Source organism: Dasypus novemcinctus, chromosome 26 (genome assembly GCF_030445035.2).
Source record: "Dasypus novemcinctus isolate mDasNov1 chromosome 26, mDasNov1.1.hap2, whole genome shotgun sequence".
Lineage (NCBI taxonomy): Eukaryota > Metazoa > Chordata > Mammalia > Cingulata > Dasypodidae > Dasypus > Dasypus novemcinctus.
The window spans coordinates 51233647-51259618 of NC_080698.1; the positions used below are offsets into that span (position 1 = coordinate 51233647).

The following is a 25972-nucleotide window of genomic DNA, read 5'->3' on the forward strand; positions in this document are numbered from 1 at the left end:
ATAGACAGAAAGTAGATCGGTGATTGTCAGGTGCTGTTAGATTGTAGATAATGGTGAATGACTGCTAGTGGGTACAGGGTTACTTTTTGGGTGATGAAAATGTTCTAAAATGGCTTGTAGTGATGGTTGCACAATTCTGGGAATATACTAAAAACCATTGAATTGTACACTTGAAATGGGTGAATTTCTGGTGTGTGGATTATATCTCAAAAAAACTGTTATAAAACAAAGTAAGATGGACATAGTTTCAGAATAAAGGACAGTCGTTTGAATGGAATAAATTTAGTTTTGTGAAATACTCAGGAATAAAAAGTGCTGGGTGGTACCATTGAAGGGCTTGTGCAGAAGAAGGGTGCCTCCGGGAGAAAGACCACCCCTGGCCTCCAGAGCCTGCTGGATGGGCTGAGGAGCTAAGACCCTCCTGCAGCAGTTGGCTCGGACTGCTGAAGGCTCTGCTGCCTCTAGTGGGCCAGGGTTTGGCTGCTTGGAGGGGAGGAGCATGGGCCTGTGTTGATGATGGAACAACAGGAGGTAAGGTTGACCTATTCTCCCCCGTGTTCCCAACTCTCCCCATTAAAGTCAGTGGGGAAAGCCCTTAGTTGTATTGAGATTGTTCTGGATTCAGAAATGGTTTTTCCTTTGGTGTGTGTTCTTTCCTCAGATTGGAAAGGATCGGTCACTGAACTTTGACCCCTGTTGCATCAGCTACTTTACGAAAGGGGAGTACATTTTGCTGGGAGGGTCAGACAAGCAAGTATCCCTTTTCACCAAGGATGGAGTGCAGCTTGGGACTGTTGGGGAGCAGAACTCCTGGGTGTGGACGTGTAAAGTGAAACCCGATTCCAACTACGTGGTAAGAAGTTTATTCATTTGGGCCATTGCTTGAGAAGGCACTAAGCACTATCAGTGCTCAGCCAGTCGGAACATGGATGTTTGTTCCTGACATATGGGAGATTAGTCTTTGTTCGCAGAGAGCTGGGCATTGACAACTCTCTTTCTCTTCAGGTGGTAGGCTGCCAGGATGGCACCATTTCCTTCTACCAGCTGATTTTCAGCACAGTCCATGGGCTCTACAAAGACCGGTATGCCTACAGGGACAGCATGACTGATGTCATCGTGCAGCACCTGATCACTGAGCAAAAAGGTAAAAGGCAGGTGTGGCCCTTCTGCCCACCAGACATTGAGAAGAGGAGAAGGTGAGAGAACTGGTGACAGAGCAAGTAAAAAGGACAGGAAATGTTTCTCTTTAGAACTTTTGAAAAAGCTCTTGTTTTTTTTCCAAGGGGAATTTGGAGAGAGGTTGTGAATCTCTTTGAGAACCTAATGGAAGTAATAATCCCTACCAAAAGATGCACAGATTCACAAAATTTTGAAAATAATTCCAAGGGGTTCGTGGGCTAGCTCACGACAGGGAGGATGACTTGTAACAAGCCCGATCCAGGGGTTGGATCTGCACAACTCATTGTGGGCCTCTGTCTGCTCCGGTCAGAGCTACCTCTAGGGTGCTCCTCACTCGCCTCAGTCTCCACTTGCCTGCTGGCAAGTCCTGCCCCTGAATCGAGCAGGGTCAGAAGATCAGGGTTCCAGTCCCAATGCAGTCAGTCTAAACCTAACCTTAGTCTCCTCCTCTGTCCACCCAAGTGGCCGTGCTGATTAAATGGACTAAGAATCCACTTATTTCAAGTGTGTCTGCATCCAGATGTGCTGGCCACAGCACACAGCCGGTCCCAGGTGGAGGGTTGTCTTTGGTCCCCATCTGGAAACACCTCTATTTAAAGATCCCAGGAATGATGGGGGGTTGGGAAGGTATTATAGGAGCCATTTGGGCAGCTCCCTAATGTACCTGAGAGTATAAGTACTTAGCATGTACCAGGAACTACAAGTAGTTCCCTATTGTCAAGTGTGGGGGTGGGGGAGTGGCCAGAGATGGGGTTACTTGCTCAGAGAGCCTCCAGGTCATTAGGGACTAGTATTGCTGTGCAAAGCAGTTTAGATTTCTGTTCACCAAGCGGTAGTAGCACTGAGAGTTTATTTTGGGTACACAACTGTAAGCTTTGGACCACAAAGATTTACAATATGACAATATGACTTTGAGCCCCAGTGCTCGGCAGAGTTGGTTGTACATATTAGACACTCTCTAAAGATTTTTTGATGAGAGTGTCTCACTTTAATTGCCAGTAGCATTAAGTAAATGATAGCTTTTAATTTCTGTCTTTCACCTTACTTAACAATCTCTTGCCAGAGCCAGATTTTTTTTCTTTGACAGTTCGGATTAAATGCAAAGAGCTTGTCAAGAAAATTGCCATCTACAAAAATCGATTAGCTATCCAACTGCCAGAGAAAATCCTCATCTATGAGTTATATTCAGATGACTCGTCAGACATGCATTACCGGGTAAAGGAGAAGATTGTCAAGAAGTTTGAATGCAACCTCCTGGTGGTGTGTGCAGATCACATCATCCTCTGCCAGGTGGGTAGCTTCATGTCAGAAGGGTCAGGCTGAATCAGCGTCATGCTTCCTTCAGGGACAAGGCACCCAGCTCATGATTTGGAAATTGGTCACTGAAAACAATTTCCTTTGCGCTGAATTCAGTGAACTCATTGTTTTCATTTTGCTTACATCTTGATGAATCAGAATCTACTAGAAAGTCATGGAACATAAACTGGAGAATTTGTGTGTGTGGGTATTGCAAAGCATTTTGTTTTGCTGGCATTAGATATGTTTTAATAATTTAAAACAAAAATTGGTTTCCCACAAAATGAAGATAGATATTTTTGGTGAATATTCACACCTAAAAATTTACAGTATTATTAGTTTAAAAATTGTAAAGGGGTCCTGAGATTCTACCAATCAAAATGATGGAGTGAGATGCTTCAGAGCTCCATCCCCACAAATGCATTGAAAAACCAGCAAGAACTGGCAGAAACATTTTTCAAAGTTCCAGGAAAAGTTAAACAGGGCAAGCACCAAATCAAGAAAAGGGCTTCTTAAAAGCAGTAGGCACTCTGGCTGGTGCCCTCCCCTCCCCTCACTGGATCAGTGTAGAGCTGGCCCATGGTCCCAGTGCAGATCACCTGGTCCTGGTTCTCCTCCTCCTCCTCCTCTCCTCCCCCTGCTCTTTCCCCCCTCCCCCTCAGTCCCTCTTCCCTCCCCCTCCTCTTTTTGGTTAGCTCTTAGCATTTGAGGGAGGCTCTGTCATAACACTAGCTGGATACAACCTTAAGGAACAGATGCCTCAGAGTCTAAATTCCAATAATAACCCATTAAACTACCAAAATGTCCAGATTTCAACAAAGGTTACAAAGCATACGATGAAATAGGAAGCTATGGCACAAAGAAGAAGATTAATGCATCAGAAACCATCCATGAGGAGGTCCAGACCTGGGACATTTCAGACTGAGACTTTAAAAAAATAGTCCTAATGCTCAAAGAGCTAAAGGAAAACACAGAACAAAGAACTTAAGAAAGTCAGGAAAACTGAACACAAAGAGAATAGAGAGATGGAAATTATGAAAACGAACCAAACAGAGCTGAAGACCTCAGTAGCAGAAATTAAAAATTTCCTGGAGGGGCTCAATGGCAGATTGGAGATGACCAAAGAAAGAATCAGTGACCGACCTTGAAGATAAGACAATTGAAATTACTCAGTGTGAGGAGCAGAAAAAAGAAAGAATGAAGAAAAGCGAACAGAGCCTGAGGAACCTGTGGGACACCACCAGTGTACCATTATACACACCATGGGAGTCCCAGGAGAGGAAGAAAGAAACAGAATATTCAAAGAAATAATGGCTGAAAACTTCCCAAATCAATGAAAGACATGAATATACACACCCAAGATACTCAACGAACTCCAAAGAGGGTAAACCCAAATAGACCGTGGCATATTATAATCAAACTGAGTGTCACAGATAAAGAGAGAATTCTGAAGCCATAAGAGAGAAGTGACATTTCACATATCAGGGAGCCTCAGTGAGGTTAAGTGCTGATTTCTCATCACAAACCAGCAAGAAGGCAGGGGGTTGACTTCTTTAAAGTGTTGAAAGCCCCAAATTGCCAACCCAAAATTCTGTATCCAGCAAAACTGTGTTCAGTTCAAACCCTGGGCCTCCTTGACCCATGTGCAGCTGGCCCACGCGCAGTGCTGATGCGCACAAGGAGTGCCCTGCCATGCAGGGGTGCTGCCCGTGTAGGGGAGCCCCATGTGCAAGGAGTGCACCCCCTAAGGAGAGCCACCCAGTGCGAAAGGAAGTGCAGCCTGCCCAAGAATGGCACTGCACACATGGAGAGCTGACACAACAAGATGACGCAACAAAAAGAGATTCCCGTGCCGCTGATGACAACAGAAGCGGATAAAGAAGAACATGCAGCAAATGGACACAGAGAACAGACAGCTGGGGGGGGAATAAATAAAAAATAAATTAAAAAATGAGGGAGGAATTAAGACAATCCCAGATATACAAAAGCTAAAGGAGTTTGTCACCACTAGACAGGCCCTACAAGAGATGCTAAAGAAAGTTCTGGAGGTTTAAAAGAAAGATCATGACAATAGATTGAAGCTGCATTCATCTCCGGTGACTGTAACAATAGGGGTAAATATAACTCCCAGTACTATTGTATTTATGGTTTGTAATTCCACTTTTCACTTCCTATAGGATCTACAAGGCACATAGATAAAATATAATGACAAATCAGTGGTTTTGGTCTCAGAATGCATGTCATTTGTGAAAAGAACTATGCAAAGATGGGGGGGACAGAGGGATATAGGAACATAATCTGTATATACTATTAAAGTTAAATTGATATCAAACCAAATCAGATTGTTATAGATTTAAGGTGTTATATTTAAGCTCCATGGTAACTACAAAGAAAATATTGGAGGATATGCAAACTCAGAGACAGAAAATAGAGTACAGTTTTCCAAGGGTGGGGGGCAGGGGAAATGGGGAATTGATATATAATAGGAATAGGGTTCTGTGTGGGGAGATGGGAAAGTTTTAGTACTTTCAGGTGGGGAGTGAGGGTCCTGCAGTACGTGAATGTGATTAACCCCATTGAATGGTATGCTTGGGAGGGGTTGTGATGGGAAAGTTGATATATTCATGTTCTCACAATTAAAAAAGAAAAACAAAACAGCAACTAAAGAGATGACAATTAAATGCAATATATGATCCTGAATGGGTTCTAGAAAGGGAGGAAAAAAGGTTCTAAGGGACATAGAAAAAATTGGAATAGAGACTGAATGCTTTCTATCATATTAAATTTCAAGATTTCTTGAACTTGGGAAACGGACTTTGGCCCAGTGGTTAGGGCGTCCGTCTACCACATGGGAGGTCCGCGGTTCAAGCCCCGGACCTCCTTGACCCGTGTGGAGCTGGCCCATGCGCAGTGCTCATGTGCGCAAGGAGTGCCGTGCCACGCAGGGATGTCCCCGCGTAGGGGAGCCCCACGCGCAAGGAGTGCGCCCATGAGGAGAGCCGCCCAGCGCGAAGGAGGGAGCAGCCTGCCGAGGAATGGCGCCGCCCACACTTCCCGTGCCGCTGACGACAACAGAAGCGGACCAAGAAACAAGACGCAACAAAAAGACACAGAAAACAGACAACCGGGGGAGGGGAATTAAATAAATAAAAAAAATAAATCTTTAAAAAAAAAAAAAAGATTTCTTGAACTTGATAACTGTACTTAGATAAGGGTGATCTATTGTCTATTGATCTTTCCTTTAAACCTCCTTCTTAGAAATGCACATCACAGTATTAAGTGTTTAAGGAGCATGATGTATACAACCTACACTCAAGTGTTCTGAAAATGAATTGATAGACTGATAGAATGATATGGAAAATGTGGGCAAAAGTTGAAATTGGTGGACTGGGTATCTGGACTGGGGGTGGATAGGGGTATGTTGGGGTTCTCTGTATGGGGTTTGTATTATTTTTGTAACTGTCTTGTAAATTTGAAAGTATTTCGAAAAGAAAAGATTAAAGAAAAAGAAAAAAAAAATAGTAAAGGAAGTTTTACTTCCTACGGGATTTTTTTTTAACATAAAAACTTTTCTCAACTTAGAATTTGCTTCCTAGAAAGTGTCTAGGTCCCTGCCAGGAGAAGAAAGACTTTGAGAGAAAGACCAGCATCTTTCTTAGAAATAAAGGTGGATTTGGTTTTACCTAGGCCTGTAGGAAGTGATAAAATTGGAGAAATCTTTCAGGAAATTCTGTAGTATAAAGTACTAATAAAATCTTTCTTAAAGCCTAGAACTTTAAACCATTCAGAGGTGCCACCAGTCACCGGATAGGTGTGGCAGGTAGGTATACCCTTGGGTACCACCTCTGGCTGTGGCTGCCTGGGGGTCTGCACTGGAGATCTGAGGCTGAATTTGGGTTCCATGAGGTGCCGTCCATGGTGGGCAAATGATGTCAGTCACAGGGACAGGATGGAGTTAGAGGATGGCCTGTGTCAGTGTTTTTCATCCCTCATTTACAGGGAGCGCTGGGAGCACTTCCTCCACTGAGTGACCGTGCCAATCTTGGTTTGCTTTCAGGAGAAAAGGCTGCAGTGCCTGTCCTTTGGTGGCGTGAAGGAGCGAGAGTGGCAGATGGAGTCTCTCATTCGTTACATCAAAGTGATTGGGGGTCCTCCTGGAAGGGAAGGTCTCTTAGTGGGCCTGAAGAATGGACAGGTGTGTGCTAGTTACCTGACACAGACACAGGCGACCAGTGAGGACCCTGCGGTGGGTTGCTGGGGGCAGGAAGGGGCTTCTCCCCTGCATGCACAGCGCTTAGTTTATGACGACAGCTCAGGCTGGAGGAGGTGTGGGCCTCAGAGTCACAGCATGCCCACATCCAGGCAGAGCTGGCACCGGGGCCTCTGTGCTGCATTAGCAGAGTGGGTTAGTGGGGTTAAGGTCACCCGGGGTGGGGGGGCCACCATCTGTTAGAGATGCAGCCCCAGTGGCTGGCTCCAGAGGGAGACAGAGATAATAAAGTAGGTCAGACCTCCGTCGGGAAAGTGAACGGATTAAGGCAGCAAGTCCAGGAGGGCATCCCAGAGTGCTCGGTCCCCAGGATCTCAGTAGGTGTTATAAGAAAAACGCCTTCTCTGGTCAAATAGTTGTGACAAATCTAGGTTACACAAAATTAAATAGATCTCTCTCTCTCTCTCTCTGTTCTTTGCTCAAAATAAGAAAAGTTCTAAGTGGGCTACATGGAAATTTGATGGTGAAAATGTAACTGCATGAGCTTGAGAGCCAAGCTGTCTAGCAGATGGCTTTTGGCTGAGGCTTGTCAGGTTGTTCCTGGGGATGGAAATCGTGGAGCAGGAGCTCCGTGGGAGCCTCAGAGTAGCAACACCCGAGAGGGAGAAGGGCCTGCCACTTCCAGCGTGAGGGCGCCAGTCTGGGCCTCGGGCAGCCACTTCACCTCTGGAGACTCAGGTTTTACAAATGAGGACAGTACCGCTTTTCACAGGACTGTCAAGCAGCCAGCAAATGGTAGTTGTCATTATTTTTCTTTTTCTTTTGCTGTGAATATACCAGATGTCCTGTCAGTGTTTACAGCAGCTTCTTCCTCTGTTAGTTTGTGACACAGATCTCTGCTTTATGATATCTCCTAGCCCTGCAGTTTCAGTAATGTCATTAACAAATCCCTGCTCTGAGCAGACATTTGAGTGAGACTGGCTTGTCTTGGGGCCTGTCATCATTTCACCATCTGACAAACCACAGTTTTGGTCTCCTCAGGATGAGGCACCCCCTTCCTACTTCTGATGAGTCTCTTTCTCTGCCCGGAGCTTTTGGGGAAGTTAGTGAGAGTTCTTGTAGAACATGGGTTCCAGCAGCCTGGCGGTGGGCCAGGGCCTTGTTGCCATGGTGACTCACATTTTTGTTTCTTTTTTTTTTTTCCCCTTCTGAAATTTCGCCAGATACTGAAGATCTTTGTGGACAATCTCTTTGCCATTGTCCTGCTCAAGCAGGCCACAGCCGTGCGGTGCTTGGACATGAGCGCCTCCCGCAATAAGCTGGCCGTGGTGGATGAAAATGACACGTGCCTCGTGTATGACATTCACACCAAGGAGCTGCTTTTTCAGGTGAAGTGCGAGAGCGTTCCCTTTGCTTAGAGACCCTCCCCTCGCTGTCCAGCAACCAAAGCAGATTGTCATGCCCCGGCTCCTAGGCAGGTTTCTGGGAGGAGCAGTGAGGGCAGGCCCTGAGGCAGTACCTGATGAGAACCTGCAGTGTGCTAGTAAGTGGAACGGGCAGGATGCCCACTCACCTCACGTCCCAGGCAGCCTCTTTGAACTTTGTTTGCTCGCTGGTAAAATGGACAAGTAACCCCCTTCTTCCTTGGCTACTGTGAGCAATAAGCGAAATAATCCAAGAGAGACACCATGTAGGTTATTAGAAAACGGGTCAGGATGATGATGACTATTCTAAGAAGTCCACTTCTTACCTACTGGGGCCCGTCCGTACCTAGAGTGACCTAAGTCCCATCTGAAAGAAGGGGAAAGGATGGGGGGACGTCCTCCCTTCTGCGCATTTCACAAGGATCCTGTATGAATCAGCAGGATGTGCAGTGCTTGGAACTTTTGGGGGCTAGGCATTGCTTAAACATCATTCGGGCTGCGCCTGTGCCTGGAAGATGCTTGCCACTGCAGAAGACTGCCCAAGGGCTTCCGGGGCCCTTGTGCAGGGCGCAGGGCAGTTCTTGCCTCTAGAGGGCTCTGTAACCGCTCAGGGCTGGAAGCAGGCTCCTCCAGAGCTGGACCTCTTCAGCCCCTGCAGGGCTTCCCAGGGTTGAGGGCAGGTTTAGGTCCCCTGAACCTCAGGGCACCTTCTTGTCCTCGGCAGCAGAAGCAGGAAGGCGGAGGGATGTATGTGGTAGGGAGCTGCCTCAGTCCATCGGAAGGGTTACCTGAGCACCACTGACCCAGAGGCGACTCCTAACTAGTCTAAACTCGCCGGCATCACTGGGGAAGCATGGTGGTTTAGGGGAAGGAGAACAGACGGCTCGAGTCATGCCTTGGTCACTTTCTGACTGATCTTGAGCGAGTTAATACACCTCTCTGAGCCTTAATTTCCTTATCTCTAAAATGGAACTCCACAGAATTGCCGCAGGACTAGAGGAGATACCTAGGGCCTCACTGAACGTTTGGCACAAAATAGGGTTCTCCCCAGCCTCAGGCCCTAGGTGGGGCCTGGACCCAGGCGCAGAGTGGGCAGGTGTGCCCTTCATGGACCCTGCACTTCTCAGACCCTGCCAGGAGATGGAAGCTGTCTGAGTTTTCTTTACTGGCTTTTTTCCCCTCCCCACTGTCCCTGCCCCCCCTGCCCCCCACAAATGAAAATAGCTATATTGGGGTGCTTTTTTTTTCTCATTATAAAAGTAGCCCATTCTCATTGTAAAAGAGTCAAACCAGGCAGAAAGGTATGAACGCCTGCTGGTCCCTGGGGCTCCAGAGCTGAAGACTGCGAGGAGGTGGCCGTGGGGAATGCCTCGCAGAGCGACTCTATTTTTATAACGTGTGAACTGTAAATGCAGAGACAATATATTCTTTTCTAATTTTAAAAATAATTCCCCTGTTCTTTTTTTTTTTTTTTAAAGATTTATTTTTATTTATTTAATTCCCCTCCCCTCCCCCGGTTGTCTGTTTTCTGTGTCTTTTTGCTGCGTCTTGTTTCTTTGTCCGCTTCTGTTGTCGTCAGCGGCACGGGAAGTGTGGGCGGCGCCATTCCTCGGCAGGCTGCTCCCTCCTTCGCGCTGGGCGGCTCTCCTTATGGGTGCACTCCTTGCGCGTGGGGCTCCCCTACGCGGGGGACACCCCTGCGTAGCACGGCACTCCTTGCGCGCATCAGCACTGCGCATGGCCAGCTCCACACGGGTCAAGGAGGCCCGGGGTTTGAACCGCGGGCCTCCCATGTGGTAGACGGACGCCCTAACCACTGGGCCAAAGTCCGTTTCCCAATTCCCCTGTTCTTTATCTCATTTTGAAAAATAGATGTTCTTGACAAAAAGATTCAGGCAAACAAAAAATAAAGGAAACGAAAAGCACTCCTAATTCCCCCCACGCAGAAACACAAATCACTGCTAATCCTTTGGAATATATGCTCCTTTAAACTTTCTATGTATAGCTATACATTTTTTTTTCTTTAACAAAAGTGGAATCCCACTTTGCTAATTTTTTTCCTCTTACTATGTAATGATTAATATGTGGAGATAATAATTCATTTTTTCAAAAGTAATGCAATTCAGACAACACGAAAGTGCGTAAAGGTGCTCTTTCCATTTCCTTCTGATCCTCCTTTCCTCCCTTCCCCTCTGCCACACTGTTAGCAATTTGGTGTGCATCAGACTCAAATGACAGGTGGAACAGGTGCCCGAGCCCAGGGTGGGCTCTTGCAGTATCCGCACCCTCCATGTCCCTTAGGAACCGAACGCCAACAGCGTGGCCTGGAACACCCAGTGCGAGGACATGCTGTGCTTCTCAGGAGGAGGCTACCTCAACATCAAAGCCAGCACCTTCCCGGTGCACCAGCAGAAGCTGCAGGGTTTCGTGGTCGGCTACAACGGCTCCAAGATCTTCTGCCTCCATGTCTTCTCTATGTCCGCCGTGGAGGTGCCACAGGTACCCAGGCACCTGTCAGCTCTGCCGACAGCCGGGCAGGGGAGACCAGGAAAGCCAGATCCTTACTGGTGTTTTAGGAAGGGAGCCATGAGGAGAGAGGGAAGAGGGGGAAGCACGCAGCTGTGAGATCAGGGAAGGCTCTTTGAACTGGGAACCCGAGGCCCTGTTTCAACCTGATGGCATCGTGTGTGTATCCTAGGCAAATAGTTCAACCTCACTGAGCCATCATTTCTTTCTGATCCCCTTTTTGGTAAGGAGACAGAAGGGGCATGCATGGCTTTTAGACAGAGCATGTCTTCCTGAGAACCAGTGCGGGGCAGAGTGGAGTAAGCCAGGAAAGGTGGGAGTCCAGCACGGTGTATGCACAAGCATGTGTGGAGTTGTATGTGTGAGAGAAAATGTGTGTATGTGAATGTGTGGGCTGGGGTGTGTGTGTCTGTATGTCTATAGTGTGGTCTGGAGGTGTAATGTGTAGACTGGGTGTGAATGTGTGAGGTGCTGTGTGTGTGTGTATGTGTGTGTGAGAGAGAGAGAAAGAGCGTGCGAGAGAGGGAGAAACGTGTGGGGTGGTGTGTGGGGGTTAAGAGGGAGCATGGGGTCTACAGAAGTCCTCTGAACCAGGAGAAGGAAGAATTTGGGGGGCTGGAGCACGGAGCCAAGGAATGCAGAAGGGCAGAAACCCAGGCAGGAGCACCAGCTGGACAGCCCGGGCGGGGCTGGCCTAAATGCAGCTGTCCCTCAGGCGAGTCCGCACCAGCGTGCACCTGTCATAAGCAGACCAGCCCCGGGAGAGAAACGGCAGCCCTCAGAACCCCATCCTCGGGAGGGAGTAACGTAAGCACTCTAGAATGTATCCATCCAGACTCTTCCTGTGCGGATATGTGATATATGCATAAAGTAAAATGATGAGTATTTAATTTTATATAAGCATTTTTAACAGTAAATACTGTTTTGTGACATCTGTTTATATAAGTGTTGCTGCCTATAGATGAAGGCTACAGCTTTACTGTACTTACTTTCCTGAACGTGGACTGTAATCAAGAAATAGAGACATTAATCGCCTTCCTTCACCATTTTCTTTTTTTTTTTAAGATTTATTTTATTTATTTCTCTCCCCTGTTCATTGTTTACACTCACTGTCTGCTCTCTGTGTCTGTTTGTTGTGTGCTGTGTCTGCTTGTCTTCTTTTTAGGAGGCACCAGGAATCAAACCCAGTACCTCCCATGTGGAGGGCGGCACCCAGTTGCTTGAGCCGCGTCCATTCCCTGCTAGTTGTGTCTCCTCCTTGTGTCATCTCATTACATTGTCTGGTTGCACCTGCTTGCTGCGCCATCCCATTGCATCAGCTCGCTGTCTTGCTTGTCTTCTTTATGAGGCACCAGGGACTGATCCCAGGACCTCCCATGTGGTAGGCAGGTGCCCACCTGCTTGAGCCACAATCCGTTTCCAATTCATGATTTTCTAATCTAACCTAACATTTACTTATTGCAGCGCCATCACTTTTTTATGAATTACTGGCTGAAAACTAGTAAGCTGGCTTTTTCAGTCAGCAATCAACTGGAAACATGGTTCCATGTCAATAAGTAAACTTCTCCAGAATTTTTTTGCCTCCAATTTTATTTTAACTATTTATTTTGAAATAATTTCAAACTTACAGGACAGCTGCAAAATAATACAAACCCCATACAGAGAACTCCAACATACCCAGATACCCAGATCTACCAGTTCTAGCATTTTACCACACTTGCCATATCATTCTATCAATCATCTGTATATCTATCTAATTTTCTGAACATTTGAGAGCTGATTGTACACATCATACTCCTCAAACACATAATACTTCCTTGTACATTTCTTGTGAACAGGATAGTCACTTCTGTAACTACCTTAGGTAGAGTTATCAAGTTCAAGAAATTCAGTGTTTCTAAAAAGATTACATTCTATATTCCAATTTTTTTTCTTATGCCCCAATGATATCCCTTCAGGTCTTTTCTCCTTCTTTGCTAGTCCCCATCCAGGATCATGTATTGTATTGTATTGTATTTATTTATTTTTATTTATTTCTCTACCCTTCCCCCTCCCCCAGTTGTCTGCTCTCTGTGTCCATTCTCTGTGTGTTCTTCTGTGTCCGCCTACATTCTTGTCGGCGGCATGGGAATCTGTGTCTCTTTTTTGTTGCATCATCTTGCTGCGTCAGCTTTCTGTGTGTGCCGTGGCACTCATGGGCAGGATGCACTTTTTTCGCACAGGGTGGCTCTACTTACAGGGCCCACTCCTAGCGCGTGGGGCTCCCCTACGCAGGGGACACCTCAGCATGGCACAGCACTCCTTGTGCGCATCAGCACTGCCCATGGGCCAGCTCACAACATGGGCCAGGAAGCCCTGGGTTTGAACCCAGGACCTCCTATGTGGTAGCGGATGCTCTATCAATTGAGCCAAATCTGCTTCCCCATGTAATTTATTTAATTGCCATTGTCTCTTTAGTTTCTTTTTCTTCATTTTTTTTTAAATTGTGGAAATGTGTTCAACATAAATCTTCCCACGCTAACCCCTCCCAAGCAAACCATTCAGTGGGATTAATCACATTCACAATGTTGTAGTACACTCAATACCTTCCATATGTAGAATTTTCCCTTTACCACAAACAAAAACCTTACACTCATTTTGCCTTAACTCCCCATTGCCCTTGCGCCACCCCCCCACCCCCACCCCCGTAACCTGTACTCTACTTTCCGTCTCTGAGTTCGCATATTCTCTGAAATTTTCTTTGTAGTTACTATGGGGCTTAAATTTAACATCCTAAATCGATAACAATCTCATTTGCTTTGATATCAATTTAACTTCAGTTATATATACAGACTATGTTCCTATACCCCCCATCCCCCCACCCTTATGTAGATGTTATCACAAATGACGTGATTATGCATTCTGAGTCCAAAACCACTGATTTGTCATTACGTTTTATGTATTTGCCTTGTAGATCCTGTAGGAAGTAAAAAGTGGAGCTACAAATCAAAAATACAATAGTTCTGGCATTTATATTTACCCATGTTGTTATATTCACCGGAGATGAATGCAGCTTCTACCTATTGTCTATTGATCTTTCCTTTAAACCTCTAGAACTCTCTTTAGCATCTCTTGTAGGGCCATTCTAGTGGTGACAAGACTCCTCAGGTTTTGTTTATCTGGGAATCTCAATTCCTCCCTCATTTTAAAATTTTTGCCAGATATAGAATTCTTTGTTGGCAGTTTTTTGCTTTCAGTACTTTAAATATTTCTTCCCACTGCCTTCTTCCTCCATGGTTTACGATGAGAAATCGGCACTTAATCTTATGTAGGCTCCCTCGTATGTGACCTATTGCTTCTTTTTTATTTTATTATTTTTTTGGAATTCTCTCTTCCTCTATGGCATTCTATAGTTTGATTACAGTATGCTGCAGAATGGGTCTATTTTGTTTTATCCTGTTAGGAGTTCATTTTTCATGTCTTTCATTAGATTTGGGAGGCTTTCAGCCATTTTTTTGAATAGTCTTTCTTCCCCTTTCTCTCTTCTCCTTTTGGGACTCCCACAATGCACTTATTGGAATCCTCGATGGTGTCTCAGAGGTTCCTTAGGCGCTGTTCACTTTTTTTCATTCTTTCTGCTCTTCACACTGAATGATTTCAGTTGTCTTATCTTCAAGTTCATTGATTCTTTCTTTACCCACCTCCAGTCTGCTGTTGAGCCCCTCTAGGTAATTTTAAATTTCTGTTACTGTGATCTTCAGCTCTGTTTGGTTCCTTTTCATAATTTCCACCTCTCTATTAATATTATCTTTGTGTTCATCTATTATTTTCCTGGTTTCCTTTACTTCTTTGTCCATGTTTTCCTTTAGTTCTTTAACATATCAGACCAATTTTTTTTCCAGGTCTTTGTCTGGAATGTCCCAGGTCTCAACCTCTTCATTAATAGTTTTTAATGCTTTAATCTTTTCCTTTGCCTTGTTATAGCTTCCTGTTTCTTAGTGTACTTTGTAATCTTCTATTGAAACCTAGATATTTTGATTAAAAAAAATAAAAGATTTATTTATTTATTTATACCACCCACCCACCCCCATGTCCTGTTGTTTCGCCCTTGCTATCTGCTTTCTGTGTTCTTCTGTATCTGCTTGTCTTCTCTTTGGGCAGCACCAGGAAACGATCCCGGGACCATCCAGAGTGTACCATCTCAGCTCCCTGGTCTGCTGCATCTCTTAATGTCTCTCCTCTGTGTCTTTTTTTGTTGCATCATCTTATTGTGCCAGCACTCCTTGTGGCCTAGCACTCTGTGCAGGCCAGCTCTCCACGTGGGCCAGCTTGCTGCATGGGCCAGCTTGCCTTCATCAGGAGGCCCTGGGAATCAAGCTCTGGACCACCTATATGGTAGTTGGGAGCCCACTCACTTGAGCCACATCTGCTTCCCCATTTTGATATTTTAATGTATTATCACTTGAATTTAGACTTTGGCACACCTGCTCCTTGAGCTTGTATCCAGCTAGTGTTATGACAGAGCTTTCCTTGAAAGCCAGGAGCTAACAAAAAAAGGAAAAAAGAAAACACCTTTCCCTGCCTTTGCAGATTGACTTATGCAAGTGCTCTCCTTTCAAGGTTTATCCATACACTGAGTTTGGAGAAGAGCTCCAGGCCAATGCATCTGGGGCCTCCCTGATCCTTTCTGCATATACCTTTTGTCTTGGGCATGTGAATATGGCCCTAGGGATTCCCTCACTTACATGGAGCCAAATGTCCCCTCTGTCCTAGGAAACAGTTTTCTCACAGTCCTGGGCACTGCACTGTATGTCCCACAGCCAACGATCCCTTGCCCCAGCCAGCATGACTTGATGGCATTCTGTAGGAGAACCTGGTGGGCCACCTTCCATATGAGGGTGCCAGGAGATCCTATTGCTCTTAAGGAGCCTTTTTCTTGACTTGGCCCTTGCCCAGTTTTACAATCCTTTAGCACTTTTCTGGAGTTTGGAAAATATGTTTCTGCCAATTCTTGCTGGTTGTTCAAAGCTTCTCTGTAGCTGGTTGTTCTAAAGCTTCTCACTTCACCATCTTGATGAGGGTGGGACCTCCAACTTTTTGCCCTTTGTATACACATTTAGTTTTATTATAACAAAGCAACTTGTACGCTTTTAACATTTAAAACTGAGCATCATCTTTCTTGTCCAGTGAAACAAAGAAGAAAACTTAAAAATTAACAGGAAGAAAAGTACAATAGAGATTGTCAATTCCAAATCAGATCCTACAAGTTCTGCTGATTCTCCCATCAATATGCAGGGCTCAAGTCATCATATGGATCATTAGGAGAGACTTTCATTTTTAAAATGTCATCTTAAATTGCAAGGATATCTATTAAACATCACAATTAAACATGCCAAAGGAGAAAAACCGTGTTGTCAAAATGCCACTTACCCCACCCAAACATCTCAGACCTACCCTTTGCTGATCTTCTACCACCCCATTTTCTAAGTTTTTTTCCTTTCTTTTTGAAACGAGAAAGTAATCTAATACACGTTGGTAAATGCTAACTGTCCATGTTCACATAGAGACACAGTATAATCTCTTAACTCAATATACAAAGAGAGATGGAAGAAAGCTAGAATTCTGTGCACTACTATGTAGGGGCCTAGCATCCTCCTGCTTCCAGCAGAGCAAAGGGAGCAGAAGCTTCTTCTTTTTTCCCAGAGAGTACAGTAGTGTGTTGATTCCATGAGGTTTTTTGTTGAGATAGGAAGGGATTAAAAAATAAGTTTGGGGGAAGTGGATGTGGCTCAAGTAGTTAGGTGTTCACGTACCACATGGGAGGTCCAAGGTTCGGTCCCGGCGCCTCTAAAGAAGATGAGCAAGACAGCGAGCTAATGTGATGGGCTGATGTGGAGAGCTGACGCAATAAGATGACGCAATGAGATGATGCAACAAGGAGACACAATGAGGAAACACAATGAGATACAACAAACAGGGAGCAGTTGTGGCTCAAGCGATTGGGCGTCTCCCTCTCACTTGGATGGTACTGGATTCAATTCCTGGTGCTTCCTAAAAAGAAGATGAGCAGACACAAAAGCACACTATGAACAGATGCAGAGAGCAGACAGTGAGCACAAACACCAAAGTGGAGTGGGAGAGATAAATAAATCTTTAAAAAAATTTTTTTTGGAATAGAAAGGGTAGAGATTCTTTTCCCACTGAATTCTGCTCAAGCTATTTTCCCCAAAATAAGTTGAGAACCGTGGTGTAAAGGAGAGAAAAGAGACCTCAAAAACAGGATGACTAAGCACAAGAGGGAAAAAGAATTTTTTTAAAAGACTGCAAATTGCTCCCAAGGACTGGAGAAAATTAAAAGGGAAGGTCGGAATCCATCACTGTTCATCATCTTCTTCATCATCTTCTCTTTCACCATCCTTGCCTTCCTCTCCCTCATCATCATCTTCATCTTCAACTCCTTCATCCTCATCCACTTTTTCATCAGTATCTCCTCCTTGTCGTCGTCTCCTTCCCCTTCATCATGCATATCAGGAGTCACATGGAACGGTAATGGATTTGGCCAAATAACATCTTTGAAGACCCCCCCTTACTCATCTGCACCTGCTCAGAATGGCCTGGTTCTTCACGCCGCCTCTTCCTTCCGACTTCTTTCTGTATTTCGCTTGAATGTGTCAAGTCCTTTCCAGATTTCCATCTGATTTCAGTCAACTTTAAGGATGGATCACCCTCTCATTCAAATGAAATTTTTTGGAAAGAACTTTATCTTTGAAGTAAGGATCTTCATCAAAATATGCATCTATTCTGTGACCCGATTTAATATCTACAAATTCTGTCACTTTAGCTCTGGTCGAACAATGCAGCACCTCTTCAACCTCCTCCCCCAGCAGCACAGGCACTTGTGGATGGTTGACAAGTGTTACCCCAAAACTTGGATTTTGGTGATCAATTCTGACCTCTTCTGAAAGAATGGTTGTTAGAGTTAATTATATTTCTGTTCTACTTTCCAATCCCCTCGCTGGCTTGTTCATTAAGTCTGTTTCATTTTGTATTCCATCAACATGTTCAGTTGCTTCCCATTTTCTCCTTTCCATAAGTCCAGAGTGGCCGACGTCTCCTCCTGCCTGGGGCAGGAATCAGCTTTGCTTTCTTCCTTTGAGGCAGGTGTGAAGACTGGTGTTTGGGGGCCATGCTGTTAGGAAAGTCCAAAAACCAGAGCCAAAAAACTCCCCAGGTTTTTAATACATTGAGGTAATTGTAGATCCATGTGCAGGTATAAGAAGTAATACAGAGAGATCCTTTGTACACTTGGTTCAGTTTTCCCCAATGGTAACAATGTGTAAAAAATTATGACAAAATCACAACCAGAATATATACACTAACGTAATCCACTTTCCTTGCTTAGCCTTCTGTACTCATTTGTGTGTACTGAGTTCTATGCAGTCTCATCACATGCAGTTTTGTGTATCCACCATTACAGTCAAGATACTGAACAGTTTCACCACCACAAGAATCCTTTGCAGTTGTGTGGCCCTTTATAATCATACCCACCTCCTTCCTGCTCGCTGCCCTGCAGCATTGTCTTTTTAAAAAATTCTTCAAATATCTTTTTTAAAATAAACTTTTTACTTAAAAATAATTTCAAACTTACAGGATAGTTGCAGAAATATTACAAAACGCATACAGAGAATGCCAGTATAGCTCCCCCCAACCCAAATCCACCAACTTTTTTTTTTTTTAAGTACCAGGGCCAAAGTTTGAACCCAGGACCTCATAAATGGGAAGCAGGAAGCTGGCACTCAACCACTGAGCCACATCGCTCTCCTGAGTTGGTTTTTCATTTGTCTTTCGTTTTTAGGAGGTACTGGGAGCCAAACCCAGGACCTCCCATGTGGTAAGCAGGTGCTCAACTGCTTGAGCTATATCTACTCCTCACCAACTTTTAACATGTTGCCATGTTACCTTAAATTCACCTATCAAGTTCAAGAAGGCTAACAGTATATATTCCAGTTTTTTCATATATTCCTGTATGTCCTTTTTGGTCTTTTTCACCTCCATTATTAGATCCAGTCCAGGATCATGTATTGTTTTAGTTGTTTTTGCCTCTTTAGTCCTCTCTTCTTTTTAAATTGTGGAAACATATATATAACGTGAACTTTCCCAACTCAGTCACTCCCAAGCATTCAATTCGTGAGATAATCACATTCAGAATGTTTTGCTACCCTCACCGCCACGAAACATAAACCATAAACCCTGCATTACGTATAAACACCCCATTCTCCCTCCCCCAGGCTATAACCAAGAGTCTACTTTCACTCTATGAATTTGTATATTCTAGCTATTTCATATAAATGGAATCTTAGAATATCTGTCCCTTTGTGTCTGACTTACTTCACTCAGCACAATGTCTTCAAGGTTCATCCATGCAATAGCATGTATCAGAACTTCGTTCTCTTTTATGACTGAATGCTATTCCATTGTATGTATATACCACATTTCGTTTATCCATTCATCTGTTAATGGACACTTGGGTTGCTTTCACCATTTGGCTATGTGAATAATGCTGCTATGAACATGGTGTTTAAATATCTGTTTGAGTCCCTGCTTTCAGTTCTTTGACATAGATACCTAGAAGTGGGATTGCTAGGTTGTATGGTAGTTCTGTGTTTCACTTTTTGAGGAACTGCCAAATTGTTTTCCACAGTGGCTACATCCTTTAAATTCCCACTAACAATGTACTAAACTTCCTGTTTCTCCACGTTCTCTCTTGCACTTATTACTTCTGTTTTTCTTTTTTGCTATATTAGTGGGTATGAAGTGTGGCTTTTTGTTTATTTGTTTGTTTATTTGTTTGTTTTGAGGTACTGGGAACCAGGGATTGAACCAAGGACCTTGTATGTGGGAAGCTGGCACTCAATCACTGAGCCACATTGGCTCCCTGAGTTGTTTTTTTCATTTGTTCTGTTTTTTGTTTTTTGTTTTTAGGAGGCATTGGGAATAGAACCTGGGACCTACCATGTGGAAAGCAGGTGCTCAACTGCTCGGGCCACATCTGCTCCCCTCCTTGTGGCTTTCATTTGCATTTCCCTAATGACTAATGATGTTGAGCATCTTTTCATGAGCTTTTTGGCCATTTGTATATCTTCTTTAGAGAAATGTCTATGCAAGTCCTTCCATTTTTAAATTGGGTTGTCTTTTTGCTGTTGAGTGTGGCAGATCTTTGTATATTCTGGAATTAAGCCCTTATCAGATATATGGTTTCCAAATATTTTCTCCCATTCTGTTGATGGTCTTTTCACTTTTTTCTTGCAATGTCATTTGACACCCAAAGTTTTAAATTTTAATGAAGTCCAATTTATTTTTTTTCTTTTGTTGCTTTTGCTTTTGGTGTAAAGACTAAGAATCCATGGCCTAATACAAGATCCTGAAGACATTTCCTTATGCTTTCTTCTGAGGGTTTTATAGCTTTAGCTCTTTTATTTAAGTCAATGATCCATTTTGAGTTAATTTTTGTATAGTAAGGGTGAAGTAGGGATCCACTTTCATTTTGTGTGCAGATTTCCAGTTTTCCAAGCATTGCTTACTAAAGAGACTGTTCTTTCCCCATTGAGTTGACTTGGCACTCTTGTCAAAAATCATTTGTCCATAGATGTGTGGGCTTATTTCTGCGCTCTCAATTCTGTTCCATTGGTATATATGTCTTGTGCTAGTACCAGACTGTTTTGATTATTGTAGCTTTTGTAATAAGTTTTAAAATCTGAAAGTATGAGTCCTCCACATTTTTTTCTTCTTTTTATAAAGGTCTATTTAGGATCCCTCGCCCCCCTTTCTCATGAATTTGATGATTAGCTTTTCCATTTCTGTGAAGAAGGCTGTTAGAATTTTGATTAGGATTGTGTTAAATCGTTAATTCACTTTGGGTAGTATTGAGTTAACGATAGTAATTCTTCTAATCCATAAACATGGAATATATTTCCATTTAATTAGCTCTTCTTTAATTTATTTCAGTAATGGTGCATAGTTTTCTGAGTGAGTCTTTTATATCTTTGTTTCAGTTTATTCCTAGATATTTTGTTCTTTCAGTTGCTATTGTAAATGGAATTGTTTTTTTATTTCTTTTTCTGTTTTTTTTTAAAGATTTATTTATTTATTTTTATTTCTCTCCCCTTCTCCGCCCCCCAGTTGTCTGCTCTCTGTGTCCATTCTCTGTGTGTTCTCCTGTGACTGCTTCTATCCTTAACAGCAGCACCGGGAATCTGTCTCTTTTTGTTGCATCAGCTCTCCGTGTGTGCAGCGCCATTCCTGAGCAGGCTGCACTTTCTTTCATGCTGCGCGGCTCTCCTTACGGGACACACTCCTTGCACATGGGGCTCCCCTACGTGGGACACAAATAGCTGCATGGCGCGGCACTCCTTGCGCGCATCAGCACTGTGCATGGGCCAGCTCTACACAGGTCAAGGAGGCCCGGGGTTTGAACTATGGACCTCCCATGTGGTAGATGGACGCCCTATCCATTGGGCCAAGCCCACTTCCCTCCTTTTTGGATTATTCATTGCTGACCTCTAGAAACACCACTGACATTTGTCTATTGATCTTGTACCTTGCTACTTTGCTGGTTTAATTTATTAGTACTAGTGGCAAACTTGTATATTCTTCTGAATTTTCAATGTATAGGATCTTGAAATCTGTGAATAGGGATAGTTTTCCTTCTTCTTTTCCACAATGGATATCTTTTACCCAGCATCATTTTTTTTTCTTTTGTAATGTTTTTTTTCTTTCTTTTTCTTTTTTTTTTTTCATTTTTAATGACTGCATTTTATCCTGTCATGTGACTGTTCCACATTGTCATCAGCCAGTGCCTATTGTTGGGCATTTATGCTGTTTTCAACTTTTTTTTTACTATTGTAAATAATGCTGAAGTAAACATACTTTTAGCTAAGTCTTTGCGCCTATCCCAAATTGGCTCCTTGGTATGAATTCCTAGAAGTGAAATTGCTGGATAAAAGGCCATGGACATTTGAAAGGTTTTTAGACGTATTTGCAGGTTGCCCTTTGGCTAGCTTACGGCCATCTACTTTCCCCCGCAGAACTCAGCTTCGTTTACCTTCTGATTTGGCTGCTCTTAGATGGTCAGCTTCTTCATCAAAACTGTTAGTACCTTGTAACTAATTGCTGTAGGACTTACTGGAAAAGTGCCCACCATCAGTGCCTTAAACAGAGCAGCTACCCAATAAATATTAGTGGAATTCAGATCCAAGAAAAAGGCAAAGGGAAGAGAAAAAAAAAAAAAGGAAGAGAAAGAAGGACACGAGGTGGGGGAAGAGGCGGCAGGAAGAGGGGTTGAGCACAGCCCCTCCTGGGCCCTTTCCTCGTTGTTCTCGTCAGCTCCCCATCCACACACCGCGTTCACCAGCAACTCAATAGTCCTCAGTCGCGCCAAACAGACTCTGCTTACTGAAAGTCTTTCTCCCAAGATTGCCATCCTGACCTCAAAAATAAACGCTGTTTGCCATTCCCCAACTCCAGCCGGCCAAGAGGAGCCAAAGGGGCGGCCCGGGGCTCCCTCCGCCAGGACCTTAAGATTCAGTAGCCAAGGCCTCCCCGGGCGCAGCAAGGCCATCCTGCTGACGCAGCAGGTCAGAGCTGCCAGGGGTTAGGAAAAGCGGCCTCAAGACAAAGGCCGTTTATCTGTCGCCTCTGCCTCCAGCCAGCCTGTGGTTTTGGCCTAGAGAGGAGGGAGAAAGCAGCAGACCCGCTCCGGGGATTTCTGGTTTCCTTTAGAAATTTACATCATCTTGTGCAAGAACTGGTTTGTCAGGCCTGCCAAGTAGGGCAGCAAGCCCTAGTTGGGTTTCTCAGGGAGGATAGTGACTTCGTGTTTGGAATAAAGCAGCTAAATAAAGTATAGCTTAAGAGGGTATTTGTTCAGTTAGTATATTTTTGAATTTCTTGTGATTCCCGCTGTCAGGTCGTGCCTCTCCAAGCAAGCCTGAATGTTAACCATTAGTTGTCTGCTCGGTCCTGATGTGCTTGTCCCAGCCCGTCACACCCTGACAGGGCCTTTGGTCCCGGGAGGACATTGCTCAGCTTAGGGGAAAGAGCACCGGCTTTGAGTCCTGACTCTGCCACTTAAGCCAGCTGTGACCTCGAGCGACTCCTTACATGATTGGGGCCCCAGTTTCTTTTCTGGGAAATGGGGTTAATTATGCCCACCTGTCTCATGTTGTCTAGCCCATACCTATCATTTATTATTATTATTATTTTTCAGACAGTTGTGAAACAGTAAACACTACAAAACAGAACTAAACTGCAACAGGGAGACTTACTAAAGGAGTTTAGAAAGGAAAGCTCCCTGTGGATGGGGAATTTAAGAAAGCTTCCATGAGGTGGTGAAACTGGATCTGAGCCCTGAACGGGTTAGAAAGGCAGAGAGGAGCAGGGACGGGGGCTTAGACGGAGGTGAAAACAGGGGTTGGAAACAAGTCTGGAGAGTTTGGTTGCTGGTGAGGAGCTGGTGTTGAGAAATGGGGGGAGGGAATGATGCTGCTTACTTTTTTGCCCAACACTTTATCATTTTCAAAGCACCTCTCTCTCTTGTCCCTTGTAGCCTGTGAGTGGGGGAGGGCATCCAAACAGAAGTTGATCAGTTTACCCAGAAGTCACCCAGCTAGGATGTGACTGAGGCAGGTCTGGATTTCAGCTTAACTCATCCCCAGTCCATACCCTGCCACCAAAGGAGGAAAGGTGAGGTGGGTGGCGTGGTAGAAAAATAAGTATGTGGAAGCAACTACATCTTGCTGTCAGAGGGTAGACCAGTTTAACAAGAAAAAAAATCTTCAACTCCAAAGCTGAAAAATGGGACAGGAAATTTCAAAGATAAAGATCGCAAATGGAGAAAACAGCACTCACAGTTCCACATTTGGAAATCATTAGTACAGAGGTACCGGCTGATTGATCCTCACTGCCCAGGAATCCAGAAGGAGATGCGGCTTCCTTACGCCACATGGGCCTAAGACAAGGGCAGGGCTTTTCATGGTTAAAGACGTCTGGGCCAGCTCTGACTTGTGACTTGTGCACACGCACGTGTGCACACACACACACCCGAGAGGCAAGAGGCAGGCCGGAACACACAACCTGGAGCCAGGTCACCCCAGGCTCCAGCCCCAGATGCATTTGCCAGTGACATGTCCTTGGACAAGTCAGTTGTCCTCTCTGAGGCCTGGTTTTCTGACCTGTAAATCAGGGAATAATAGTATCTCCTGCACAGGGCTGTTGGGACATATCCAAAAGCACTTTGTAAACCTAAGACAGAGAATTTGTCCAGAAGGATTCACAGGTGGTCATGGTGAGGCAGTCCCCTTTGCAAGGAGCGAGTTTGTTCCCAGAGCCAGGGAACTGGGCAACTTGTCTCAAGAGCCTTCTTGTGTATCCCAGAGCCTTAAACTCCTTGACCTCTCGAGGGCTGATTCTAAGAAGATTCTAAGAAGACCTCTTCTTCACAGTCATGTTTTCATTCCTTCAGCAGGCAGACTAAGGGCTCGCTGGGAGTGATAAGTAAAACCCAGCTACTACTTTCAGTTGTTTGTGACCTTGTGGGAGAGATAGGCATGTAGTTATGACACAGCTTTGAGATCTGGGAAAAGGACAGAGAGAGCACAGACTCTTTTCCTTGAAGTAGGGGGTAGAGGAATCAGGGAAGACTTCCCAGAAGAGGTGACATTTTAACAGGGCTTTGAAAGCCAAATAGGTGTTTTCCAGAGGAGGGGAAGGCATTCCAGGTGACGGTAACACCTTGTGGGAATGCCTGGTGGTATAGGTGAGAGTGGGCAGGAAGCTTGTGTTGCTGAATCCTCTGGCTACACTCTGAAGGGGGTGGCAGAATAGAAGGCATGGGAGATGGACTAGGGGGAGACCGAAAGGGTGCTGTTTAATCATGGCCATGTTACTCTGTGGGCATTTGCAGTTAAGTCTTTGCACACACCTGGAGCCACACTTTATATGAATCTGACTCTTTGCATTGTTCTGAAAAGCCTTCTTTTTCCTTCTGATGAAATCCTGCAGTCCGCTCCCATGTACCAGTACCTGGACAGGAAGATGTTCAAAGAAGCCTACCAGATTGCTTGCTTGGGCGTGACCGACACTGACTGGCGGGAGCTGGCCATGGAAGCTTTAGAAGGATTAGAGTTTGAAACAGCAAAGAAGGTACGCCTCTAGTCAACGTTAGCCAGCATTTGGTCTTTGGAGGGTCCCTTAGGGAGTCTGAAGGGATTCGGGTAAGATAAAGAGCAGCAGATGCCTACATCGTGGGCCCATTAGGCGGCCTGGGTTCACATTTGGGCTCAATCCCTTGCTCACTGTAACCTGGGCAGGGTCAAGGTTGTGAGGCTTGATTGTGACAGTGCATATAAAGCATTACACAAGAGTAGCATTTGATATTATCTAGCTGTCACCCTTACTGGCCATTGTTTATGTAAAGCGTCTAGCTAAAAGCCTGGTATATAATAGGCATGTAATAAATAGTAGCCTTTTTATTGGTGTAAGCACGGGGCCATTTATCAAACAATGCTGTTTTTGTCAGCACTCTGCTAAGTATGGTTTTATCTGATTTTGACAGAATGTGGTCACTTCCCACATACCTTTATGGCGGCACATAGGACTCATGGATTTGATTCATTTTGCTATTTCCTGCCTTAGTCTATTAAAACTACAGAAATGGCTGCAAACATTCGACCCCTTTCCGCACATTAGAAAAAGCCCAGCTACGTTTCTGAGTTGAGTTTCCATCTAGAACCTCAAGTTGGTATGCTTTCCAACCCCCTCTGCTCTCTCTCCTCCTCTCCCTCTTTCTCTGTCTTCTCACAGCCACTTAATCAGATGCTTATTGTGCCCACACTGAACTGGTGTGGAGGGCATTGCAAAGAGGTATGTGATGCACACCCTGTGTGAGGTCCAGACTTCTAGAATGAAAAGAGTGGACTGAACCAGACGAGGACTCAGAAGCCTGGTTGAGAGCCTGCTCTGCCTCGTCCGAGCCGAGTGACTCTCCCTGGGCCCTGTCCTCCCACGTCTAAAGTAGGGCTGGGGAAACCCTGCCACACGTGTCTTACACAGCCGTCAGACACTAGAAGTGGTTGTGTGGATGCTAGCCATTATTAAAACAGGTCACGTTATTGTTATATAATAATCATCTGTATTGTAGTGTTTTAATCCATGAAATGGCAGAAAAGTGGTGCTGGAGGAGGGCTGTAAGAAGTCAGATGAGGCGGGAAGCATTTCCATGGAGGGCATGTCTCTCCTGCCCCACCCAGAAACACCAGGCGGGAGGAAGAATAACCAAGGATTCCTAGACTAGGTTTTGTTC

General features: G+C 44.7%; 1 protein-coding gene and 1 pseudogene across 6 annotated transcripts in view; one reads left to right on the top strand and one right to left on the bottom strand.

Moving 5' to 3' along the window:
• IFT122 (intraflagellar transport 122) overlaps positions 1–25972 on the top strand; it is a 100641-nt gene that overhangs the window by 42886 nt on the left and 31783 nt on the right. For all 6 annotated transcript variants that reach the window (XR_011647560.1, XM_023584294.3, XM_058288621.2 and 3 more), the window contains 7 exons: positions 662–853; positions 1006–1144; positions 2267–2469; positions 6533–6670; positions 7909–8073; positions 10411–10608; positions 24673–24813. Coding sequence is in view for 5 of the 6 variants with exons in the window: in XM_023584294.3 (XP_023440062.1) it covers positions 662–853; positions 1006–1144; positions 2267–2469; positions 6533–6670; positions 7909–8073; positions 10411–10608; positions 24673–24813 (1176 nt within the window). In the remaining variant the exon portion in view is untranslated. The remainder of the gene's footprint in view (positions 1–661; positions 854–1005; positions 1145–2266; positions 2470–6532; positions 6671–7908; positions 8074–10410; positions 10609–24672; positions 24814–25972) is intronic.
• On the bottom strand, positions 16989–17802 carry LOC139437692 (protein SET-like; annotated as a pseudogene).